This window comes from Capra hircus, chromosome 10, assembly GCF_001704415.2.
Source record: "Capra hircus breed San Clemente chromosome 10, ASM170441v1, whole genome shotgun sequence".
NCBI lineage: Eukaryota > Metazoa > Chordata > Mammalia > Artiodactyla > Bovidae > Capra > Capra hircus.
This window is the reverse complement of record NC_030817.1, coordinates 34170488-34192660: the sequence shown is the minus strand read 5'-3', so window position 1 is coordinate 34192660 and position 22173 is coordinate 34170488. Positions and strand designations below refer to the sequence as shown.

The following is a 22173-nucleotide window of genomic DNA, read 5'->3' as shown; positions in this document are numbered from 1 at the left end:
TAGATAGCAGCTGAAACCAACTGTGTGTGTGTATTTCCAAGAGACCTGATGAATAATACCTTATTTGAGTACTTGAGTTCTGAATCAGTTGAGAACAAGATAAACCAGTACATTGGGTGGGAGAATCACCTTTGTTACCAATAATGATGGGGCTGGAGACTGTGGTTAATATCTGTGGGCAATGGAGCCTCCTCATCCTGTATCCCTAAACAATCTAGTCACAAGCAGTGCTGCTCAGGACAGGCCTCTTCCCTCCCCAGTTCACCTCACCCCAGAGTCTGCCCCTGGACAAGTACTTCCTGTGGGCAACTCACTTCCAAGAGAAAGAGAGAGGACGGAGGAGAGCTCTTCAGGCCCAACTCCCAGACTCTCCAGTAAGCTCAGTCCCTACAATCCTTCCAGGAGAAATAAGTGAAGGGAAAGAGTGTTGGACTGGTGGGCTTCCCTGGTGGTGCAGAGGTTAAAGCGTCTACCTGCAATGTGAGAGACCTGGGTTTGATCCCTGGGTCGGGAAGATCCCCTGGAGAAGGAAATGGCAACCCACTCCAGTATTCTTGCCTGGAGAATCCCATGGACGGAGGAGCTTGGTGGTCTACAGTCCACGGGTCACAAAGAGTCAGACACGACTGAGTGACTTCACTCTCATGGAAGGAAACATCAGGAGTTAAGCAAAAGCATTTCTCTACCTCTTCAACTTTGCACATTAGGATAAAGAATTCAAGGTAAAGTATGCAGTATAGAAAAGACTTTGTGGATCCAAAAAGGGAGATCCACATGTCAAACAGGGAAGGAAGAATGCTTGAAAATGGAAAAATCAAGTGACATGGAGTTGAGTTGGGGAGGTCAGTTAAGAAGCCATAAATGACGCAGGCATAAGCAACTAGATGTATGCAGTATATTTTTTAAATATATAAATACCTGATTGATTACATAAAACAGTCAGTTGGATGCACTGTTCCCATGCCTCGTTCACAGGTGGAACGATTCTGGATGCAGAGCAATGCAGTGGTGGCTGTCCTTGCTGGCATCGGTTTGGCTGCCCTTGTATCTGAGAGTAACCGAGTGCTCAACACCAACGGGCTTCAGTATCTGGAATGGCTTTCAGCTATTCTTTTTGTAACTTGCCAAATATATTCTAACTATAGGTAATACATGGTTATTTTTATGAAAAGTGTCTTTCCAGCCAGAGACATTTGGGATATTTAGATTCTAGGGCTTTGTTTTATCTTTACCTTCCACTAGCTTTCAAAGCTTGATCTGAATGCAGTGGATGTTAAACCTTTGAACAAGAATCTTGGCATGAGTGATGTGTAGTTTCAGGGCATTGCAAACAGGGGTTCAAGTGGTGCTTGTAAACTATCTGGATCCTAGAGCTACTTTGTAGAATCTTGGATGGCATCAATGACTCCATGAACATGAGTTTGAGCAAGCTCTGTGGAGTATATGTAAAATTCCATGATCTAAAATACCACTTAGATGGAGAGTAAAGACATTTGAAGTTTTGCTTTTGTTTGTTTTTGCCATACCACTAGGCTTGTGGGATCTTAGTTCCCCAACCAGGGATTGAACCTGCACTCCCTGTGTAGAAGCACAGAGTCTTAACCAATGCACTGGCAGTTAAGGTCCGTCACTTAGTCATGTCTGACTCTTTGTGACCCCATGGACTGCAGCAGGCAAGGCTTCCCTGTCCATCACCAACTCCCGGAGCTTGCTCAAACTCATGTCCATGGAGTCATTGATGCCATCCAACCATCTCATGAACTGGCAGGGAAGTCCCAATTTGGGCTTTTTTTGTATGCCCTAAAATAATTCACTTTGTGCTTCAAAGAATTTATCTTTTGAGTAATCCTTGGCCCTTATCTAGTATTCTGTGTAGTAGTGTATATTAAATATTTTGAATACTCAAAGATCTGCAAGTTTCTTAACCCTTATGTATTATTAATGTTGTTTGTATTTTTCAAAATCTGCTTAATGACCATTATAATGTAAATGTCAGTCAAACGTAAAAGATGTAAAGGCTTGGATGATAGTTTTTTTATTTGCAGTAATATTGAATAAACTTTATAGAAGTGGAAGAGTCCGCTGGAGTTTTGTTATAGTGAGATTTGATTGGTGCTTTAAAAGCCAATGTACTTCATAATGCCGAGGAGCAGCCATGTTAGGGGCCTTGTGGGAAGGGGAGGCGGATTCCTGATACAACTCCATAGCTGGGTCAAGAAGGGTTTGCCAGGCCCATAGTGTGTTTCCCACCCCTTTTTTATCCCATTCTTCTCCTGGCTCAGGTCTTTAGGGCAACTCAGTTTCCACACCAGGGATGCCTGCACAGACTGGGTGGCTTGGTTTGGTTTGGATTATTTTTGCCCCCAGGTGAATGGAACTTTGCTGGGTGGCAAAAGGTGAGGCATCACCCTGCAAAGTAGGGAATCACAGTAGGAAACATTTGCATCATCAATTACAAAGGCAGGGATAGTATTTTGTTCCTGGAAGTATTAATTTGCTTTGTGATGCTAACTCAGTCATTCAGCTTTAGGCTGTGTTTCTTATCACCATTACATGTAATGGACCTGATAATAAGAGGAAGGACATTGCTTGTTCAGTTTTTTGATGCTTTTTCTCTCTTGTATTCGTTTTCTTTTTTTGTGAAAGGCTCTGAGAATTCATGCCAGTTTTTCCTTTGAAGTTATAAAGTCCACTTCATCATCGAAAAGAGCTATACTGCTGTTGTTGGCAACAGTAAATAATGCCTGAAGAGAAGTAAATATCTCAACAAATTATTCCTTCCCTTCTTTCTCATTGGGTTCATCCCCTAGTGATAATCAGCTTCAGCCTAGAAGGGAGAGAGGAACACAGAGCCAGTGATCCAGGGAAGTGGTAGAAAGGATCAACCTCTACATGCAAGAGAGTCAGACAAATGTGCAAATTTGTGCCAGAAACTGGCAAATTTCCTTTTGTGTTTCTGAAAATCCCTTTGAACCAAATGGAATTAACATGAAATTACCTTATAGTCCAAGTGGAATCAGAAACCTTACTTCTTTTTAGTGAAATTGGATATGTTTTTAGGGGTAACGTACTCATTATTGAGTACTAACTGGTTCCCTTTTTATGGAAATGATTATAAATTCCAGAAGTAAAGCAGTACGCTGCTTTTTTTCACTCGCACAATTAGTTCTACATTTTTTTCCCCAGTTAGTAGTGTTCCCTTTGAAATATATGCGTCCTCTTAGAAGATATGTTAGAATATTTAAAACACTAAGTGTAGATTGTATAATGGGAAAGGAATGGAGTGGGGAATAAGCCTAGTCTTAATTAAAACCAAAACAATGTGTTGCTATTCTAATATTTTTAAATCCTTTTATTTAGCATTTGTGACCAAAGGACCAACTATGTGATTGATAAATTTGCAAAGAACCTTCTATCCTCCATGCCTCGTGATGCAATTATCTTACTCAGAGGAGATCTCCCAGGGAATTCTCTCCGTTACATGCATTATTGTGAGGGACTGAGGCCAGATATTTCATTAGTGGATCAGGAAGTAAGTATGTGAGAAATAAACTTAAAATACAGTAGTAGCAATTGTTTTAAAACGTGTATTTTAAAGAACTATTTCTTTTTTGTAACAGTGCATGGGTACAGTTTTCATGATCACTCTGAGGTAAAATATAAAGCACATTCTTTCCTTTACTGTAACTAATAGGATAAGTCATGTGTTTCTTCTTTCTTTTTTAAACAGAGTGTTTTAAGAATTAATATGTCTCAGATTCAAACAACATCCTAGGTCTCTAGTTCACATGGTAGACCATGACAATACTGTGTTGTAAATTTATTTTTAAACTGTTCTTTTACATCCAGTCAGCTCAGCCATTCAAATTAACGCTGCTCACTGGTCCAGGGATTAAATAAATTAGGCTGACTATAAAATAAGTCATACTGCAAGTAAGTAAACATTTCACTCAAAATAGAAATTATTAACCACAATTCTGTTATAGAATTTGTAAATTTTTTAGATCTTATAACAAAAGTGTGTTGGGAAAGGACTTGTGAAAATTTCAAGGTCTTTTAAAACAATCTTCTGGAACTAAAAAAATATGTTTAAACTATAGGATTTATCGTTTAAGCCATAAATAGTTAAAGGGAACAAACTATCTCTGGTCTTTTTAGAACTGTCATCAGGAAAAGAGAAATTCTTAACCTCAAAAAAGTACTGTTAGTTTGATTGAGCAAATTATAGGCACAATACTGATTTTTAAAATTTTTTGCAAAAACAATACTTATTTAATAAATTTCATTCAATTTATAAATAATGAAAATTTTTGAGAACACTTTAAACAGATTTGCAAATATAGGGAAATTTGAAAATCATGCATATTTTTATAAGTTTGCATTTATGTCATGTACACTGATGATTCATTTGGTCTTGATTGTAATGATCTAGAATCTGACAAAAGCTAGATCACTTGTTAATGATATGGTATACCATGATTTTAAATACAGGTACTGTGTTTGAGAAGCTTGGATTTCAAAGTTAATTCAACCTGAATTCACATCCTTATCCTCTCACTTCCTGGATGTGTGACTTAGGGCTAAAGAGTTTTCCTTTCAGAACTTCTGTTTCCCTGTCTATAAAATGGAAATAATCATTAGATAAGTAAGTTAGTATGCTTTTGAATGTAAGAAACAAAATCCCTGACTAAGAGTAGCTTAAACTATGGAATTTTTAATCTCACAAAACAAGTAGTCTGGAGAAAGGAGCTTTTAGGATTGATAACAAAAGCAGTTCCATGATGGCCGTGTTCTAGGGCAGCTTTTCTGCAGGTCTCTTGAATTGAAGGATGCCTGGTTCCAAACATTGCATGCAAAGTGCTTCTTCTGAGTTCTCTCTCTCTCTCTTTCTGTATTGGGAATAACATGCACCCCAGATGCCCCCACCAGACCCGATTCAGGCCCCACTAACCAGTATTGGGTCACATGACTCCTCCAAAAACTACTCACTAGCAAAGGAGAATGACTGTAACTCCCTGATTAAAACCAGGATTGTGTTAGTTGAAAGAAGGATTGGCTGTTGAGTGGGCAATCAACAGTATCAGAAATAATTATTCTCACATGAGGTAATTATGAGAATTGAGTGAGAAACATTAAGGTCCTAGTACAAAGTGGTTATTTAATGAATGTTACTATTCCCAAATAGGGGCTTCCCTCATAGCTCAGTTGGTAAAAAATCTGCCTACAATGCAGGAGACCCCAGTTCGATTCCTGGGTTGGGAAGATCCCCTGGAGAAGGGAATCCACTCCAGTATTCTGACCTGGAGAATTCCGTGGACTGTATAGTCCATGGGGTCACAAAGGGTCGGACATGACTGAGCAACTTTGACTTTTGATTCTCAAATACTGAAACTATTGGGAAATAAACTCTAATTCAATAAGTATTTTTTGAGTATTTCCAATATGTTGTTGTTGTTCAGTAGCTAAGTCATGTCCGATTCTTTTCAGCACTGTGGATTGCTTCCTGCCAGGCTCCTCGGTCCATAGAATTCTCCAGGCAAGAATACTGAAGTGGGTTGCCATGCCCTTCTCCCGGGGATCTTCCCAATGCAGGGATCAAACCCACATCTCCTGCACTGCAGGTGGATTTTTTACCACTGAGCCACCAGGGAAGCACTCTCTACATACTTAGATTAAAATTAATTTATTACTTCTAGTTAAATGACTTGTAGAGACAGGTAAAACATAAACATAATTGCTCAAGTGATAATATCCAAACTTTAATGAAGTCTTCTTTAAAAATGAAATCTGTACATATAAAATTGTAGAATGAAGTATATATTAAGTATAGAATTAAGAAAAAATTTAATACTAATGATTTATTTTAACCAAAAGAATATGTAAGGACATGTAATTAATTTGGAGCTATTAATAAATTCAGATTATTTAGCCAAGGGGTTTTTAACTTTGACACCTAGGTTATATGATTGAACTTCTCAAGGGCAGGGATTATATCTTCTTCACTATAGGTTAAGCACTACTTGTTTTTGTTTTCTGAATAAATCAATGAAAGAACAGAGTAATGACACATCTCTTTATTTTGCCTAGGTTGCCTAGTCTGGCCATCAAAAAGGCATTTCAGCTTCAGCAAACATAGTTTGGGAACTATTCTGTGCCAGGCATTGTGCTAGGTGCAGAGGCAATGAGGTGAAAAGATACAGTCCCTTTCCTATAGGAGCTCTCAGTCTAGTGAGCAATAGGCTAGAAGCCATAATCAAGGTAGGTACACAGTGCTACAGGAGCATCTTGTTCTGCTGTGAAAACTGGGGAGGGCATCCTAGAGGAAGTGATGCCTAAGTGTTCAGTACACTCCCTAGGTATAAGAACAGGAGGTCCTTCTGGTCATAAACTAGGTGCTGATTTTATTGATAGCTGATAATTATAACTTAAGACATAAAATCTAAGATTTTTAGAAGAATAGTGGCACATACCTTGGTTGCATTTGTATGTATTTTTCAATTATGTTTATATTTAATGAGTAACTCCGCATTTGGTAACTTTTTCATCATCCTTGATAAACTTGGTTCTTTTTAAAGAAACATATTAAAAGCATGATATCACATGTTATCTTTCTGGCAGATGATGACTTATGAGTGGTATCTACCCAAGATGGCAAAGCATTTACCAGGCGTCAAGTTTCCTGGGAACCGGTGGAATCCTGTGGAAGGAATATTACCTAGTGGAATGGTCACATTTAATCTTTATCGTTTTCTTGAAGTAAATAAACAGTAAGCATTCTTTTCATATAATAGCTTTTCTAAAATCTTAAGCTTTTCTAAAATTGTTTATGTAGCAGCTGTGCTTCATCCAAAAGACCAATTTTCTACACTATTTCCCTGTCACCGGTGAGATTATCTTTGTAATTAAATGGAATATCTGTGCATAAATGATACCAGGCAAAAATAAATGTTATTGTTCTGGGTAAAAGAAAAATAAAGACAGATTAGCAAGAATAGCAAATAAGATCTTAGTTCAATTCAGAGAAATTGGAGATGTGCCTGCCTACTTGAAATCATTGCAGGTAGATCGCAAGCAATTATAGTTTCCCCCTGATCAACACCATGGCCCCCTTTTAAGTTTAATGCAAATGTTTTCTGGGAATAATCACTATATAAAAATAGCTTAAGGATTTTTTTCTAAAGGATAAGGCATTTTTATAAATAAGAAAAACACCTACAGTTATGCTGACTGAGATAACATATGAGAATTGTGAATTCTATACTTCAGAACATAAAATTATTCATAGTTAAGGTCAAGAATAAATAACTCCTTCAGTGGTATACTGTTGAATATTTTTCCTGTCCGTGAAACACTTGGGATTGTCCAGAGCCTGAAGAAGAAAACTTATTTCATAATTTCTATCCTTTTATAAAGGGGATTTCAGAAATTTTTGTAAATTCCAAAGTTAAACTGTCCCTTACTAAGAACATAATTAAGTGGTACTTTGGTGTTCAGAGCCTGAAGTTTACTCTGGCTCATGAAGTAATATGAAGGTAATAGATATAAATGTGCTGTGAGAGTAATAATTAATTGTTGTATTTTGGAATAAAATATTAACAACATCTCCAAATAGGCATTTTTGGTGCAGTTTATTTAATTGAACCTCTTAAACATTAATTGAACCTACTATGTACCAATTTGTATTAGGCAATAAAGTGAGACTCAGTTCCAGATTTAAGTAGACTACAATCTAGTTGTATATATACATAGATATGAATGCAGTTGGCCATAATGGTGTAAGCTCTGTACTAACAAAGCCTTGTAAAGTGTGAGACACAGTAAATGTTCAATGTGTGTTTACTAAATGGATGACTTAATGGACAGTATAAGCCAAATGTTCTGGGACAGTGGATGAGGAAGCAATTAATTCTGCTGAGGGGCATTCATTCAGCATTTATTTAATAAATATTGGGTATTCAAAATGTCCCAACACCTGTACTAGCTGCAGATGGACAGGTGTGATCCCTGCTGTTACCATCTTTGAGACAGATGTCAAATGATGCCTTAAATGTGAAACAGATAAGTTATAGTATCAGCTGGTAAGCATGATGATACTGGTATGGATGAAATTTGGAGACTTAAAGACTAAGAAAGAATTTGCCAAGTAGATAGAACAGTTAGGATACAGAACAGATCCACGACCTCAGAAACTCCCTTTTTCTGCTCCTTTGTTGTACTGTCCCCAGACCGCTAACCCTCACAACCACAGATCTATCCTGTTACTATAGTTTTACCTTTTCCAGAATGTCATATAAATGGACTCATAAAGTATGTGACTTTTTGATACTAGCATACCTTACTTTAGCAAAATGCCTCTGAGATCCTTCCAAGTTATTGTTGTGTATCAATAGTTTATTCCTTTTTGTTACTGAGTAGTATTCCTTTGTATGGATGTACTGCAGTTTATCCATTCATCTATTCAAGGACATTTGGGCTGTTTCCAGTTATTTGTGAATAGAGCTGCTATAAACATTCATGTACAGGTTTGTGTATGAATGTGTTTTCATACCTAGAAATGGGATTATTGGATTTATTGGATTGTTTGTTTTCTTACTATGGAGTTTTGAGAGTTCTGTGTATATTCTAGATTCAAATCTTTTATTAAATATGTGATATTTTCTGCCAGTCTTTTTGTTCTTTTCAGAGTGTCTTTTGCAGGTAATTTTTTTTTATTTTGATGAAATCCAATTATCTTATTCTCTTTTATGAATCATACTTTTTAATCTCTGGTCAAACAACTCTTGCCTAATGCCAGGTCACAAAGATTATCTCGTGTTTTCTTCTAAGAGTTTTACAGTTTTATGTTTTATATTTCAGATCAAAAATCAATTTTGAGTTAATTTTTGCAAGGGGGTTGCTTAGAACAAAGATATTTTTGCCTATGAATGTTATTTTGTCCTAATATCATGTTGAAAACATTTATTCTTTCTTCATTTAATTGCCTTTGTACCTTTTTCTATATTTACCAAAAAAAAAAAATACTTCTGGGGTTTTTTACTGGTTTTAATTTGATTAGTGTTTTCATGGCATATCTTTTTTTTTTTCCTTTTGCTTTTAGCCACCTATGTCATGTTTAAAGTGGGTTTCTTGTAGATAGCACATATTTGACTCTTGTTTTATTATCCATTCTGACAATTTGTCTATCATTTCATTTATATCCAGAATATTTGCATTTAATGTAAATATTGACATGTTTTAGATGTACAGCTATCATTTTATTATTTGTTTTCTGTTTGTTCTTCTGTTTCTCATTCTACTGTTTCCCTTCCTGCTTTCTTTTGGGAATTTGATTTTTTTTAGCATTCCATGTTACGGTGTCTCTTGGTAAATTTTTTCAGTGGTTGCTCTTAGAATTACAGTATACAGACATATTTAACTTTCACAATCTATTTACTACTTTTGGAAAAGGAAATGACAAACCACTCCAGTACTCTTGCCTGGAAAATCCCATGGACAGAGAGCCTGGTGGGCTATAATCCGTGGGTCACAAGAGTCGGATATCACTTAGTGACTAAACCAATTTACTACTTCAAGTGAACTGTAGAAATCTTAGTGGCATGTTAGTTCCTTTACTCCACTTTTGATTGTGTTGTCAAACATGTTATATTAGACATATGATAATTTTTGTTTTCAACATATGTTTTTTAATTTAAGAGAAAAAGTAGTCTTAGATATTTGTTCAGATATTTACCAGATCTGTTGCTCTTCCTTCAATCCTGGTGTTCCAGCTTTCCAACTTGTATCATTTTTCTCCCTTCTGAAGTTAGTCCTTTAGCATTTCTTTCAGAGAAAGACTGTTAGCAGTGAATTCTCTTAGTCTTTCTTTACCCAAAAATGTCTTTATTTCACCTTCATTTTTGAAGGATATTTCTGGATATGGAATTCTGGGTTGGATAGTTCTTTTGTTTCTCTCACCACTTTAACAGTGTTATTTTATATCCTCTTGCCATGCATGGCTTCTGTTGAGAAATCTGCAGTTATTCAAATCATTGTTTCTCTTGTGTGAAATGTGTTATTTTTTTCTGACTGCTTTCAAGAATTTTTGTCTTTAATTTTAAGCAATTTGATTATGATGTATCTGGGCATGAATTTCTTTGAGTTTAACCTGCTTGGGATTTACTAAGTTTCGTGAATCTGAAAGATTATGTCTTTCACAAAAGTTGGAAGTTTTCTGATGTTATTTCTTGAAGTACTTTTCCTGCTCCACCTTTTTTCTCTTCTCCTGGCATTCTGATGACTCCAGTGTTAGACCTTTTGATATTGTTCCACAGGTACCGAAGACTCTATACTTTCAATATTTTTTCCTCTTTGTTTAAATTATACAGTTTCTCCTGATCTAGCTTCAAGCTCATTGACACACATTCTGTCTTTCTAAAATTACATGAAGCCCATCCAGTGGAGGAGTAATGGGAGTTTGCTCCCAGTTCTTGGAACCACAGCTCCTCTGGTTAGCGAGAAGTGTCCACTTCCACAGAGTTACAGGAGCCTGCCCAGCTGCCCCCGTGCTGCTGCTTCTGCTGCTGACGCAGTGTTGCCTGGTGCCCAGGGAAGGAGACAAGGGAAAAAGTTCTGGGGATTTCCTCTGTTCTTCTAATCCGTACAATTTCCTGTTCCTGCTCCTTGGACTCGGGAAAAAAGAGAGGGGAAGGCTTCTCTTGAGATCTTTTTGTTCTCACTTGGTATGTATTTTGGGTTTCAGGCTTCCTTTGAGTTCAGGCCAGGTAATCCTGGAAGATGAAAAGGAGTAAACTCACCACAGATTTGGTGGAACTCAGAATTCTTCTTTCGGAGAAGGCAATAGCAACCCACTCCAGTCCTCTTGCCTGGAAAATCCCATGGGCGGAGGAGCCTGGTGGGCTGCAGTCTATGGGGTCGGGAAGAGTCGGACACAACTGAGTGACTTCACTTTCACTTTTCACTTTCATGCATTGGAGAAGGCAGTGGCAACCCACTCCAGTGTTCTTGCCTGGAGAATCCCAGGGACGGGGAGCCTGGTGGGCCGCCATCTCTGGGGTCGCACAGAGTCGGACAAGACTGAAGCGACTTAGCAGCAGCATCAGCAGCAGAGTTCTGCTTTCTTCCCTCAGTCTTCTTTCTACATTTACTGTTCAGAATCTTCAGATAGTTTTTCCATGTTTAGATTTCAGAATTAATTTAGAGATAAAGCGCCTATCCTCAGGATGCTTCTGGGCTACTCAGAAGGATTTGTAAATGAAAACAGTAGGTTCAATAAAATAATGCTAAAAGAGATTAAAAGTAAAATGCAATGGAAATTGGAGGACAGAAAGACTACTACTAGTATTAGTAGTACTACTAATATGAAGACATGTTTCCACCTATAAAATTTAGAAGGTAGCAAATATGTATATTTACACATGAGACAGAACCACAGACTCTTTCCTTGTGTTTGTCCCCAACTGATTTCTTACCATGTCACAAACAGGTAGGTTTTATTATTTATGTCTGTGTGCTTCCCTTCAATCCCCAGACAGCTTTTTTCCCCACTAATATAAATTTAAAGCAACCTGTTGGCAGAGATTTAAAGAAACCAAAGTGTTCACAAATGGTTTATTGGTAACTGAGGTTTAGAGTCAAAAATGACCCTTCCTGAGTTATATGTATTTGGCCTTTAGAACTTTAAGCTGATAATACATATTTTTCTGTCTTCAATAGAAAAGAAACATTTGTTTGCATAGGAATTCACGAAGGCGACCCAACCTGGAAAAAGAATTATTCACTTTGGCCATGGGGTTCTTGTGACAAATTAGTTTCTTCAGAGATTGTATTCAACCCTGAGGAGTGGATTAAACTTACGAGAAATATTTATAACTGGACTGAAGACTATGGAAGGTATGGAGGGCAGTTGTTCCCCATCAGTGTGTAGCTGTTTTGTTTGCCTAAAACACTTACTAAATTTTGAAATGCCTTTTAATTTTTTTGATTTTTTTTTGTTTTTTATTAGTAGTTATTATTGCTATTTGCTGCCCACAGAGTATCGTGATAGAGAAGGAGAGCATATATTTCTTGTGCTCAGGCTTGAAGAACAGTGGAGAGGTGGAGGAAAGGCAGTGATGGTTCAGCGGGCACCATGTAGTTAGATATGTGCCACCATCCACATCCAGCTCTTGTAATGCTACATGGTCCATCATCCTGTATCTTAGACCCTAAAAGTGGGAGAGATTCATGAACTGAAGCAGAGCTTTAAAGCTCACTCTGTTGTCCCTAATAGTCCCCACCCACATAAACTTGTCACTTTTTTTTTTTTTCTTCTTTAAGAATGGCTGATCAGGGACCTCCCTGGTGGTCCAGTGGTTAAGACTCCCCACTTCCATAGCAAATGGCTCGGGTTCCATCCCTGGTCAGAGAACTAAGATCCCACATGCCACATGGTGTGGCCAAAACAAGAAAAGAAAAAAAAAAAAGAATGGCGGATCACTTCTCTGTAGGAAGACTGGGATTTAAGTAACTTTTTCTTCACAACTGTTTGGCGTTAGCCTCGTTCTGTTGTTTTGATTAGTCTTCCTGGAAGCATCTCTACCTATAGTTGACTCTCTCCCATATGGAAAATGAGTCACCATCTGAAGATAGGCTCTCTATTGCCCATTTTTAAAATTAAATTATGAATTATGCAAAGATTAGATCATTACTGCTTATAATTCAAGTGGGTAAGCGTTCCCTTCTCCAGAGAATCTTCCCAACTCGAGGATCGAACCCAGGTCTCCTGCATTGCAGGCAGATTCTTTGCCAGCTGAGCCACAAGGGAAGCCCAAGACTACTGGAGTGGGTAGCCTTTCCCTTCTCCAGAGGATCTTCCTGACTCAGGAATCAAACTGGGGTCCCCTGCATTGCAGGCAGATTCTTTACCAACTGAGCTATCAGGGAAGCCTGTAATTCAAGAGCAACCCTCAAAATCAAATGAACAAATACTGCCAAAGTTTTCTGAGTCAATGTGAGCAAACAGACCCCGCTGCTGTGCTCCAGCCAGAGCTGGATAAGTAGTTGTGTATCAAAGTACTCTGTGATCATTGTGAGGAAAAGCTGGAAAATCCCCTGTTCTCCCAACAGCTGATACAGTACAGGTACACAGCATCACTCACTGCCTCCATTTTATCAAAGTAGACACATGCTAAGAGAAATTTTAATTAAGTGGGAAAAAAATCAGTGAATGGTTTAGCCAGTGCTCTTTGAGCAGTATCCTAGCTCCAACAACGATTTATCAAAGCCAGGAGTCCCCTCTCCTCACAGCTCTATGGCTTTCAGCTGTGCCCACAGAGGGACCCAGGCCTCACCCCCACCCCACTGCCCACCTGACAGATCTCGGGAAGCCTCCAGCCTCTTCCCACTGAGCTTTCGTGTGCTCCTGTGAGGCAGTGGGGCTCACTATGCAGATTAAGAATACATTTACCAAAACCTCAAATTCCTAACCATCAAATATTTCTAGGGGAATAAGTTTGTTATTTTGGTTTCTATCCGTACTTCAAGATGCAACATATTTTATTTGCCTTGTAAGATTATAAAAGAAAAATTACATGTCCATAACAATAAAGATAACTGGCAGGAAAATGTTACCATTTTCTTCTAACTACAGGTTTGATCCTTCTTCCTGGGAATCTGTGGCCAATGAAGAGATGTGGCAAGCAAGGTGACTAATTATGCTTTCGGTTTACAGTTTATTTTTAATGTAGTAGAAGTAGCTTGTGGCGCTTTTCATTTGGGGAGCAGGGGGGCATGGTGACAATAAAAGTAATATTTGTGAGCAATTATTTTGTTTGGGGCATTGTACTAATTGTTACTAAGGCATAATCTCATTTCATCCATACAATAACCTGTGAAGAAGTCAATCTTACCCCATTTTACACAAAGAACAAACTGAAAGCAGAGAGGTTACTTGTCCAAGGCCACATAGCTCTACCAATAGAGTCCAAAATTCCCATTTCTCTGACTGGAACATTCACTCCTGTGCTCTCCTGCCTCCACTGAACCAAAGTCAGTGTAATTGATTGAGGAGAAATTGATAGTTACCGCCCTGACCCATGTGTAATGTGCTAGCTAGTTATTTAAGCACTTATTGAAAACTTCCTAGAGACCAGGCACCATGCCAGGCTTGTTGGCTACACGTAGGAATATGACACAGTTCCTGTTGTCAGTGGAGTAGACAGACATATTCCAAGAGGTTTGACTGTTCATGTGCTAGATGCTGGACTTCCCTGTTCCTATGTGAAATGAGCACTTCACAGTGATGCTCTTGTCTCTCTGTGTTCCTGCCATTATTTTAAAATATTCAAAATATCTAACACTAACAGACTTTGGCCTAAAATGTAAAAGGCCTAAGTGATGCAGACAGGGGTACCAAGTATGAAGTACTTCCTCCAGGAAAAATGGATTGATGCCCACTCTGGGCCAGGGGCTGAGTGCACCAGGAATTGAGTTAGGGTGTAATACATTTAAAGAGGGTTTTTGTTTTAATTGTCAGGGAATATGGTTCTTGACAAAATAACAATTACAAAAAAGATAGTCTTTGTAGTAGTATTTTGGAAATGTCAGAAAATTGCATTTCTGACATTGGAAATGTCAGAAAATTTGTTATAAGAACAAACGCTTGCTTTGAGGGACTAATCAAAGATATACCAAATGTTTGCATGATTCTTCAGTGTGACAGTGTGGGAAAGCTGGGGGAGAAATCACATAAAGGAAGAAAGCAGGTCATTATTCGGGCAGGTATTGATTTAATTGGTGTGCTGAATACAATTTGGATGAGTTCATGTGGTCAAAGAGTCCAGCCACCTCTGAAGAACTGGTCACACACGGCATGAGCCGTCGTGATGGGTATCTTCAGGGATGTGCTGACAGACTCAGCAAGTCTCCCCGCCACCCCCAGCCCCGCGGCCCCGTTCCCAGCTGCTCTTGCACAGTGAAGATCTGGAGGGAAGGTGATGCACAATAGTGATGATGAACAGAATGCAGTGTCTTGGGGTTGGGGGGAGGGTTACTGTTGGTTCAGAGTAAACTTCTGTGAGTATGAAAGAAGTGAAAAGAGTATAATAAAGGATTCTGTATGATCCTCATCAACGGAAAAGTCTGGCTGATTTAGTTTTGAATGTGAAATTGACGCGAACACCCTCCTACTCCCAGGATGAAAACACCGTTCTTCATCTTCAACCTGGCAGAAAGTGCAAGTTTGCCTTCAAATGTGAAAGCTCAACTCTACACTCACGCCTATAACGTATGTTGCACTTTTATATATATAAATACATTTGGTGGGAGGGTAGTGGTGACTGTTTGGGATGTAAAGAGAGTGTATCACAGAGTTTTTACTTTTTTGTTTCCAGCTTTATTTGGCATTCTAAAACAATACAAATGGAAAAAGAATCATGTGTCTCTCAAATAATATTCAAAGTAAATGACCGTGGTTGACAAAATAATGTAAGAAGTCCATGTCCTCATCTCCAGAACTTGTGAATATGTGGCCTTACATGGCAAAGGGCACGTTGCAGATGTGATTAAGGATCCTGAGGTGGGGAGATTATCCTAGATTATCCAGGTGGGCCTAATGTAATCACAGGGGTCCCTAGAAGAAGGAGGTAGGAAGGTCAGAGTCAGAGAAGGAGACATGGCATTGCAAGCAGAGGTCAGAAAGAGATTTGAAGATTGCCAGGTAGCTGGCCTGAAAGATGGAGGAAGGGGCCACAAGTTAGGAAGTGCAGGCAGCCTCTGAAAGCTAGGAAAGGCAAAAAAAAACCAAACAGATTCTAGATCCTCTAAAAATATATGATAATACATTTATATTGTTTTAACTGCTATGTTTTAACCGCTACATTTGTGGTGATTTGTTACAACAGTAATAGGAAACTAATACAATGGCTTTATTTTCTTAAAAAGCAGTTCTGATGGGTCGCCCTCTATACAAAAGTCATGACCCTGGCAACACTTGAAACGATTGGACCATGGCTGGTTGAGATTTCATGAGAGCGATAAAGGGTCGTGGAGAATAACCCCAGGAAGCCAGACAGCCTTCACATCCAGCCATGCTAAGGCTCTTGCTTAGCTGGTCCTCTGTGATGGGAACGAGAGTACAGACCAGAGGCTTGCTTTGCTGTAGCACTGTGTTAACAAGGCCCTGCTTTTCTGTGATTTATAGCACTGGACTCTTCCCCACCTTCTGAGATAGTCTTGGAGCCTGCAGTATAGGAAACAGACCTCCTGGGAAAAGCCAATGAGAACAGAGCCCAGGAGCTGTATGTCTAAGCAAGTGGTTGTTTCTGGGCTGCTGTGGATCTGCTCAGCCAGGGCGTTTGTTTGGGACTGAGTCAAAATAGCATGGTGACCAATTAGTGTGACAGATTTCACTCCTCAATTGTGTGCTTATTGGCCCATGGTTTACTCATGTATGCATTTACTCACAGAGCATTTATGGAGCACCCAGTCTGTACCAAATACTGTGATGGAGATGATCAGGCATTGGCCCTGCTGTCAAATGGGCACATGCCAGAGAGGGAGATAGAAGATAAAGTCCTCAGCTAGTAGTGAGAGATTCAGGAGGTGTGCAGAGGTGCCAGGACAGAGAGAGGCATATGAGCACAGCCTCCAGGGGAGAGGTGGCATGGAAGGAGGGAAAGCTGCCAGAGGAGGTGTCACTGCAGTGTCATCTTGAAAGATCAGAGGAAGCCAGCCAGACACATGTGGTGCAGGAGACCACAGGGATAAAGGTACACACCTCTGAGGTGCCCATCAAGGACAGCCAGGGACTAGATACAGGAAGCAGTGTTCTGGAGTTCTGACTGGCAGTCAGGGAGTCCCGGTTCAAGGCCTGCTCCACCATTCATTGTTAACTGTGGGCCAATTAACCTTTCTATTTTTTCTTTCCAAAAAAAAAAAGTGGATTATAAACTTTATAGATTATCTCTCACATCCTGGCCACGTCAGATCCATTTCATCTCTAATACCCTGTGATTCTGTGAAAAACAAGTTGTATTTAGTTGGGAGGAGTCCGAGACTTAGTAATATTTTATGTTCTCATCAGTGATCCGTTCCATGGTCAGTCTTTAGGCCACCACTAAAGCCAATTCATGGATTTATTGTCCCTTTGGGCCTGCAGGCATTACTCTGTTCAGTGAACACAAGTCTATAGCATAGTCTATAGGTATCTCCTTCACGTATGTCTCCAGGTGTGTGACATCATTTGCAAGACAAAGCAGCTCAAATACTTGATGGGTCAACACAAATCACCTCCTTGTACAGGTTTTTCGAGAACATTCTTATTAGGTATAGAAGATATTTTTGTTATTATTTACATTGTCCTGCTCAATAGTTATCCAGAACATTAAGTTCAGGTGTACTGGGAAAGCAAGAATGATCTGTTATCTTTAGGAATACAGTTGATACACTGAAGATGTCCCCCCAAACTAGACTAAGCTCCACTAAACTTAATGTCACAAAAATTCACGCTTAGAGGAGGAAATACAATTCTCACATGATGAAAAATGGTAAGATGCAGCTTCTTAAGATACAGCACAGGTGACTAATTGGCCATCCAGAATGAGCTGATAAGACATCAGGATCAGAATGTTTTAGAAAAGGGTAGTGTGGCTGTTCTGATGTCCAAAGACGTAGCAGGGAGGTCACGAAGGAGCCTTTTATTCTCTTGAGCCATTGGAAAGTGCTTACTGAGCTACTGGCATCCATCTTGCACTCCAAAATCTAATCAGGATTTTGAAAACGGCTAAGAAAAGAACCTGAGCAGTTCTTGAGCACTGACTTTGTGCAGGGCAGCCCGCCATGCATTTTATGCATGTCCCTCATTGGAAGGAGGCTCAAGAAGAGGAGCAGCAGATAGGGAAAATAAAAAAGCCTATGAGAAAAAGTAGAGAAGCTTTGAACATTTTACCTAGAAAATAAAATGCTGACTTAATAGCTTTGAAGTCTATGAAAAGTACGAGGTGACTCTTTCCTATTTTATGGAGTGAAGGCAAGGGGAAAAGAGCTTTAAAAGGCAGCTTCAGGACTAAGGGTTATTAAATATCAAAATGACATAAAAAATACAGATTGGGGAACTTTTCATGGGGATGTTGTTTTGAAAAAGATTGGGTATGCATTTGTCTACTCTAGAGTAGGAGTTGGGGAAATAGATAATATAATTGGGTCCCTTTCAACTGAATGATGTAGTAAGCATAGTTCTAATTCAAAAAGCCTTTGTCCCTGGAGAAAGCATCATTACTTGTCCTGTGCTCTCATGGCGGGAGCTACCGGTTAACTCAAGTGCCTGTGGATTTGACTTCAATTTGATAATCCCCAAGAAGGCTGTGAAAGTCCCCAATAAGCAAGCAGAATATTGTTTTGTAGATTTGCATCTACTTTTTTGGTTTATTTGTTAAATTTTTATCTTTTTCCTCTAGAAAACGCAATATTAAAGATTCTAATTCTATCCAATCAACACTATCTCTGATATTGAAAAACAAAATTCTGAATTCCTGCGGGCAGAGTTTTAACTATGAAAATTGTTATTTTAGGACACTGTGGAGATTTTCAACATCTCACTTTAAGGATGTCTCTTAAATTATATTATGCCCAGCCTGTTGGATGCTGGATTTGTTAGACGTTTTCTCTTGCTGCTATTGTTAATACTGTTGTTTATAATGTAGAGAGAATTTTATGTAAAATGAGGGACAAAATTTAAATTTCTTCAAGTTCTTTTTCCATGCAGTTTTCTAAAGAAAGTTACTTTTTTTTTCTTCAGTAGCTAAATTTAGAGTTTCAACCTTTCTGCCTGTTGCATAAATAGCTTTCCATGAATTAGAACCAAATCCCTTTCCCAGAACATCTTTATGGAGGAAAAGCATTCTGTCCTGACATAGTGTGTCTTAAGTTTCCTCCGCAACATCCACAAAACCCCCAGAAACAGTTTTATATGAAGTGCATTTGCCTCCTGCTACTGTAATAATTACAGTGTCATCCTTGCATTTTCTGCATGGCCTAGCAATGATTAGATTTTTACTACAGGCTGCTTGCATTATTTTTTCCCTTGTGTTATTAATTCCTCTGTGTTTTCTATTCTTTTTAAAAAAGTCAAGGGATAACAATGGAATGCCAATGTTTTTGCTGTCTTCCAGCTTTATAAAGAGATTGTCTATTTACGAAAGGAACACCCGGTGAATTGGCACAAGAACTACGCCATCTCCTGTGAACGGATGCTGCGCCTTCAGGAAAGAAGTGCAGACCCTGAAGTCTTGTTATCTGAAACCATCAGACACTTCCGTCTCTACACTCGCAAGGCCCAGAATGATCCCCAGCTGGCCGATATTTCAGTTGCTCTAAAGCACCTAAGAAAGGAACTACAAAGTCTGAGAAATATGAAAAATGGCTGAGACAGCAAACTGAAAAACTGGCTCGGCTTTCAGCTTCCAAAATTCCCAAGTCCAGACGCTTTCCTCTAAGAAAAGAAATGCCATTAAAGAATGGAAGACTAGGTCATCTCCCAGATATAAGTAACATGGTGTCATGGTACTGTTTTACGGCAGAGTTAGAAACTGAGATGTGCTATTTCCACAAATTCTATTTAGCCTGTGTTACTGAATTAGCATTTCAGTGAGAATATTTTGAAAAATCTTCCTACTTCCACAACCTTTCATCAAATGACTTGCTTGATTAAATTCTAGAAGAGAATGAACTATTTTCATATACTTAAAATATCAACCATGAATCTTAAGGGACCTGCTTATTGGGATTGGTATTAAAATTAAATTCTTAAAATGTTAATACCAGACCAAAGACATTCTCTGGCTCCCAGAAATGAAATTATTATTTTTTTTTTTAATGAATCTTGTTACACTTCAAGCTAGAGTACTGTTTGGGGTACGGGGGATGGGGGGGGCATTGGTTTTCTTTCTTTCTTATTTTTTTTGAGTAGCTGTAGTTGTTACATAATCTCACACTTCAAACTAAATACCAACCAGATGATATTTTGGAAAAAAGTTACAGTTTTATTGTGTTCGATCATTCTCTGAAATCACTAAAAAAGTAAGCTAATTGTTGTTTGCTTTTTTTTTTTTCCAGTTGCTTAAACTGGAAAGTAAAAAGGATTTTGTCTTTCCTTAATTAATTTTATATTCATGTTTTACTTCTATTTGGGCTCATAAATCTGTACCCAATAATTAGGAGGCTTCCTGCTGCCAAAAAGCGGGGCAGGGGGTGTTCAGGGGTGTGGGGAAGTGGCTCAATAAATTCATTTCTGTTACAAGCATCTTTTATACATATTACTAAAGAGAACATAGTAAGAAATGCAAATAATAGTTCTTTATTTTATTATGACAGTTAATTAATAGCAACCTGTTTTAATGAATAAAGTCACTCAGAGTCCTTCAGCACTTCCTAAGTAGAGGCCTGAATCTGTAGGGATTCTTTTCCCCCCAATTGTATAGCTCCTAAACTCCAAGCACTATATAGGCCCCTGTATAGAAATGCTCACTAATGAAGAGGGAGGGCTAGAAGCTTGTCTGCATTCAAAGATCACTGGTGAGTCATTCAGCAAGAAAAGGCCCCTTACCAGGAATAGTCACAGTTCCGTGGCATTGTACTAGCGAAAGGGTCTGATCAAAGGTCTCCTGTGGAGCTTGCATGGTTCCCTTTCATACTACGACCATAATTAAAACCACTAATTCTCTTTTAAAATGCTGCAGGATGCCATGTAGGCATCTGTCTGGAGTGTCCTTTGTGATGTCATAAGCTGTTAAGGACCAGTGCCGAGGGCTTTTGAGTGAAATGCCAGTCATGAAGGTGCTTCAAGACAAGGGTGCCTCTAAAAGCTTGACAGGGCCTTGACTGCACAATTCGAGCTGAATTTGCCCCTTGTCAGCTGCCAGTAAATAAATCTCAAAGGGGGAAAAGCTGAAGTTTCATTACCTGATCCATGGGGCTTTGTTGGTTTTGGCACCACACAGGGGAAGCCCTTGCCCCTCCATTCTCTGGATTTGAAGATGTCCATCGGAGCCTGCAGTGCCTGGACAGGGTTCAGAGCGGAACCTTTTGAAGAGTGTCAATAGTTGTAACAGTTCAGCTGTTAGGAAGACAAATAAATGGAGGAGCTCATTAATCCGCTTTTGGCTCTCAGTGCCTTTTGCCCTTTTATCACAGCCTTATTAGGCTCCTACTCATCTTGAACCAGAAAAAAATGAATTGAAGTTGTTGAGTACTAATTGGCAAAGACTTTTAATCATGGGCCAAGAACTTTCACTGACTTGAAAGTAACTTCTCCACAGGGAAGAACCAAAAACCTGGTTTACCTTAAAACAAAAAACCTGTTGGAGTTCAGTGTGGTGTAAAAATTTAAGGAAGCATTGAGAAATTGTCTCAGTTGATCCATTTGAAAGAATTATGTAAGATTATGATTTCTACTTTTCTTTTTAAACAGTGCAATAAAATTCATATACTCATTCCCTGGAAATGCACTGTCTTTATTTTTTCAGAAGAGACACTGTGTGTGTGTGAGATGATCATGTTGAGTTTTGAAATGTATATTCTGTATAGGGAATGATATGTAAATATTCATTTTAGCATCTATCTACACATCTTGTTTTAGAGTAATATTTCCTACTTATGGCCCTAAGTATGGCAAATGAAGGCCTCTTTTTAAAAAATATCTGCATTTTAAATGTCTGTCTATGGTATGATTCCTCATATACATCTGAATATGCTTTGTATATTGACTGTTGTCAGATGGTACATAGATTATTCTGTATTTGTGCAACAGTGACTTTGGACCACTCTCTTTGAGAAAGCAGTGATACGATGGCCCACTGTAGATGGGGTCATAATTATTTGAATTTCTAAAAACCAGCAGTGAATGGAAAAAGAGCAAACTGAGCTGAGATTTGGGGATGTTGGGCTTCATTCCAAGATCAACTACTTTGAAGAATTCTTTCCTTTCTGTTTTGTGAAGTTAAACCATTTGCTTTCTTTTCTTTCCCTTCCTTCTCCTGGGCTAGTGCACAAACACCATAAAATCTGACAGAAGGGGTTTCCTTCAGTCTAACCCCTGACATGGAAGAGAATGTGAAGGAGGTGACTGCTCATGCAGGATTTGGCCAGCATTCCCCTAGCAGTGTCCCTAGAGTGCCGTGGGTTGGCAGTATGACAGGAACC

The 22173-nt window shown here is 38.8% G+C and overlaps 1 protein-coding gene across 1 annotated transcript in view; it reads left to right on the top strand.

Annotated features, from left to right (window-relative positions):
- TMEM260 (transmembrane protein 260) overlaps positions 1-21475 on the top strand; it is a 70871-nt gene extending 49396 nt beyond the window's left edge. The window contains 7 exon segments of the mRNA XM_018054102.1: positions 976-1145; positions 3361-3532; positions 6619-6767; positions 11713-11889; positions 13628-13681; positions 15172-15262; positions 19146-21475. Of these exon segments, the coding sequence (XP_017909591.1) occupies positions 976-1145; positions 3361-3532; positions 6619-6767; positions 11713-11889; positions 13628-13681; positions 15172-15262; positions 19146-19400 (1068 nt within the window). The 3' untranslated portion in view covers positions 19401-21475.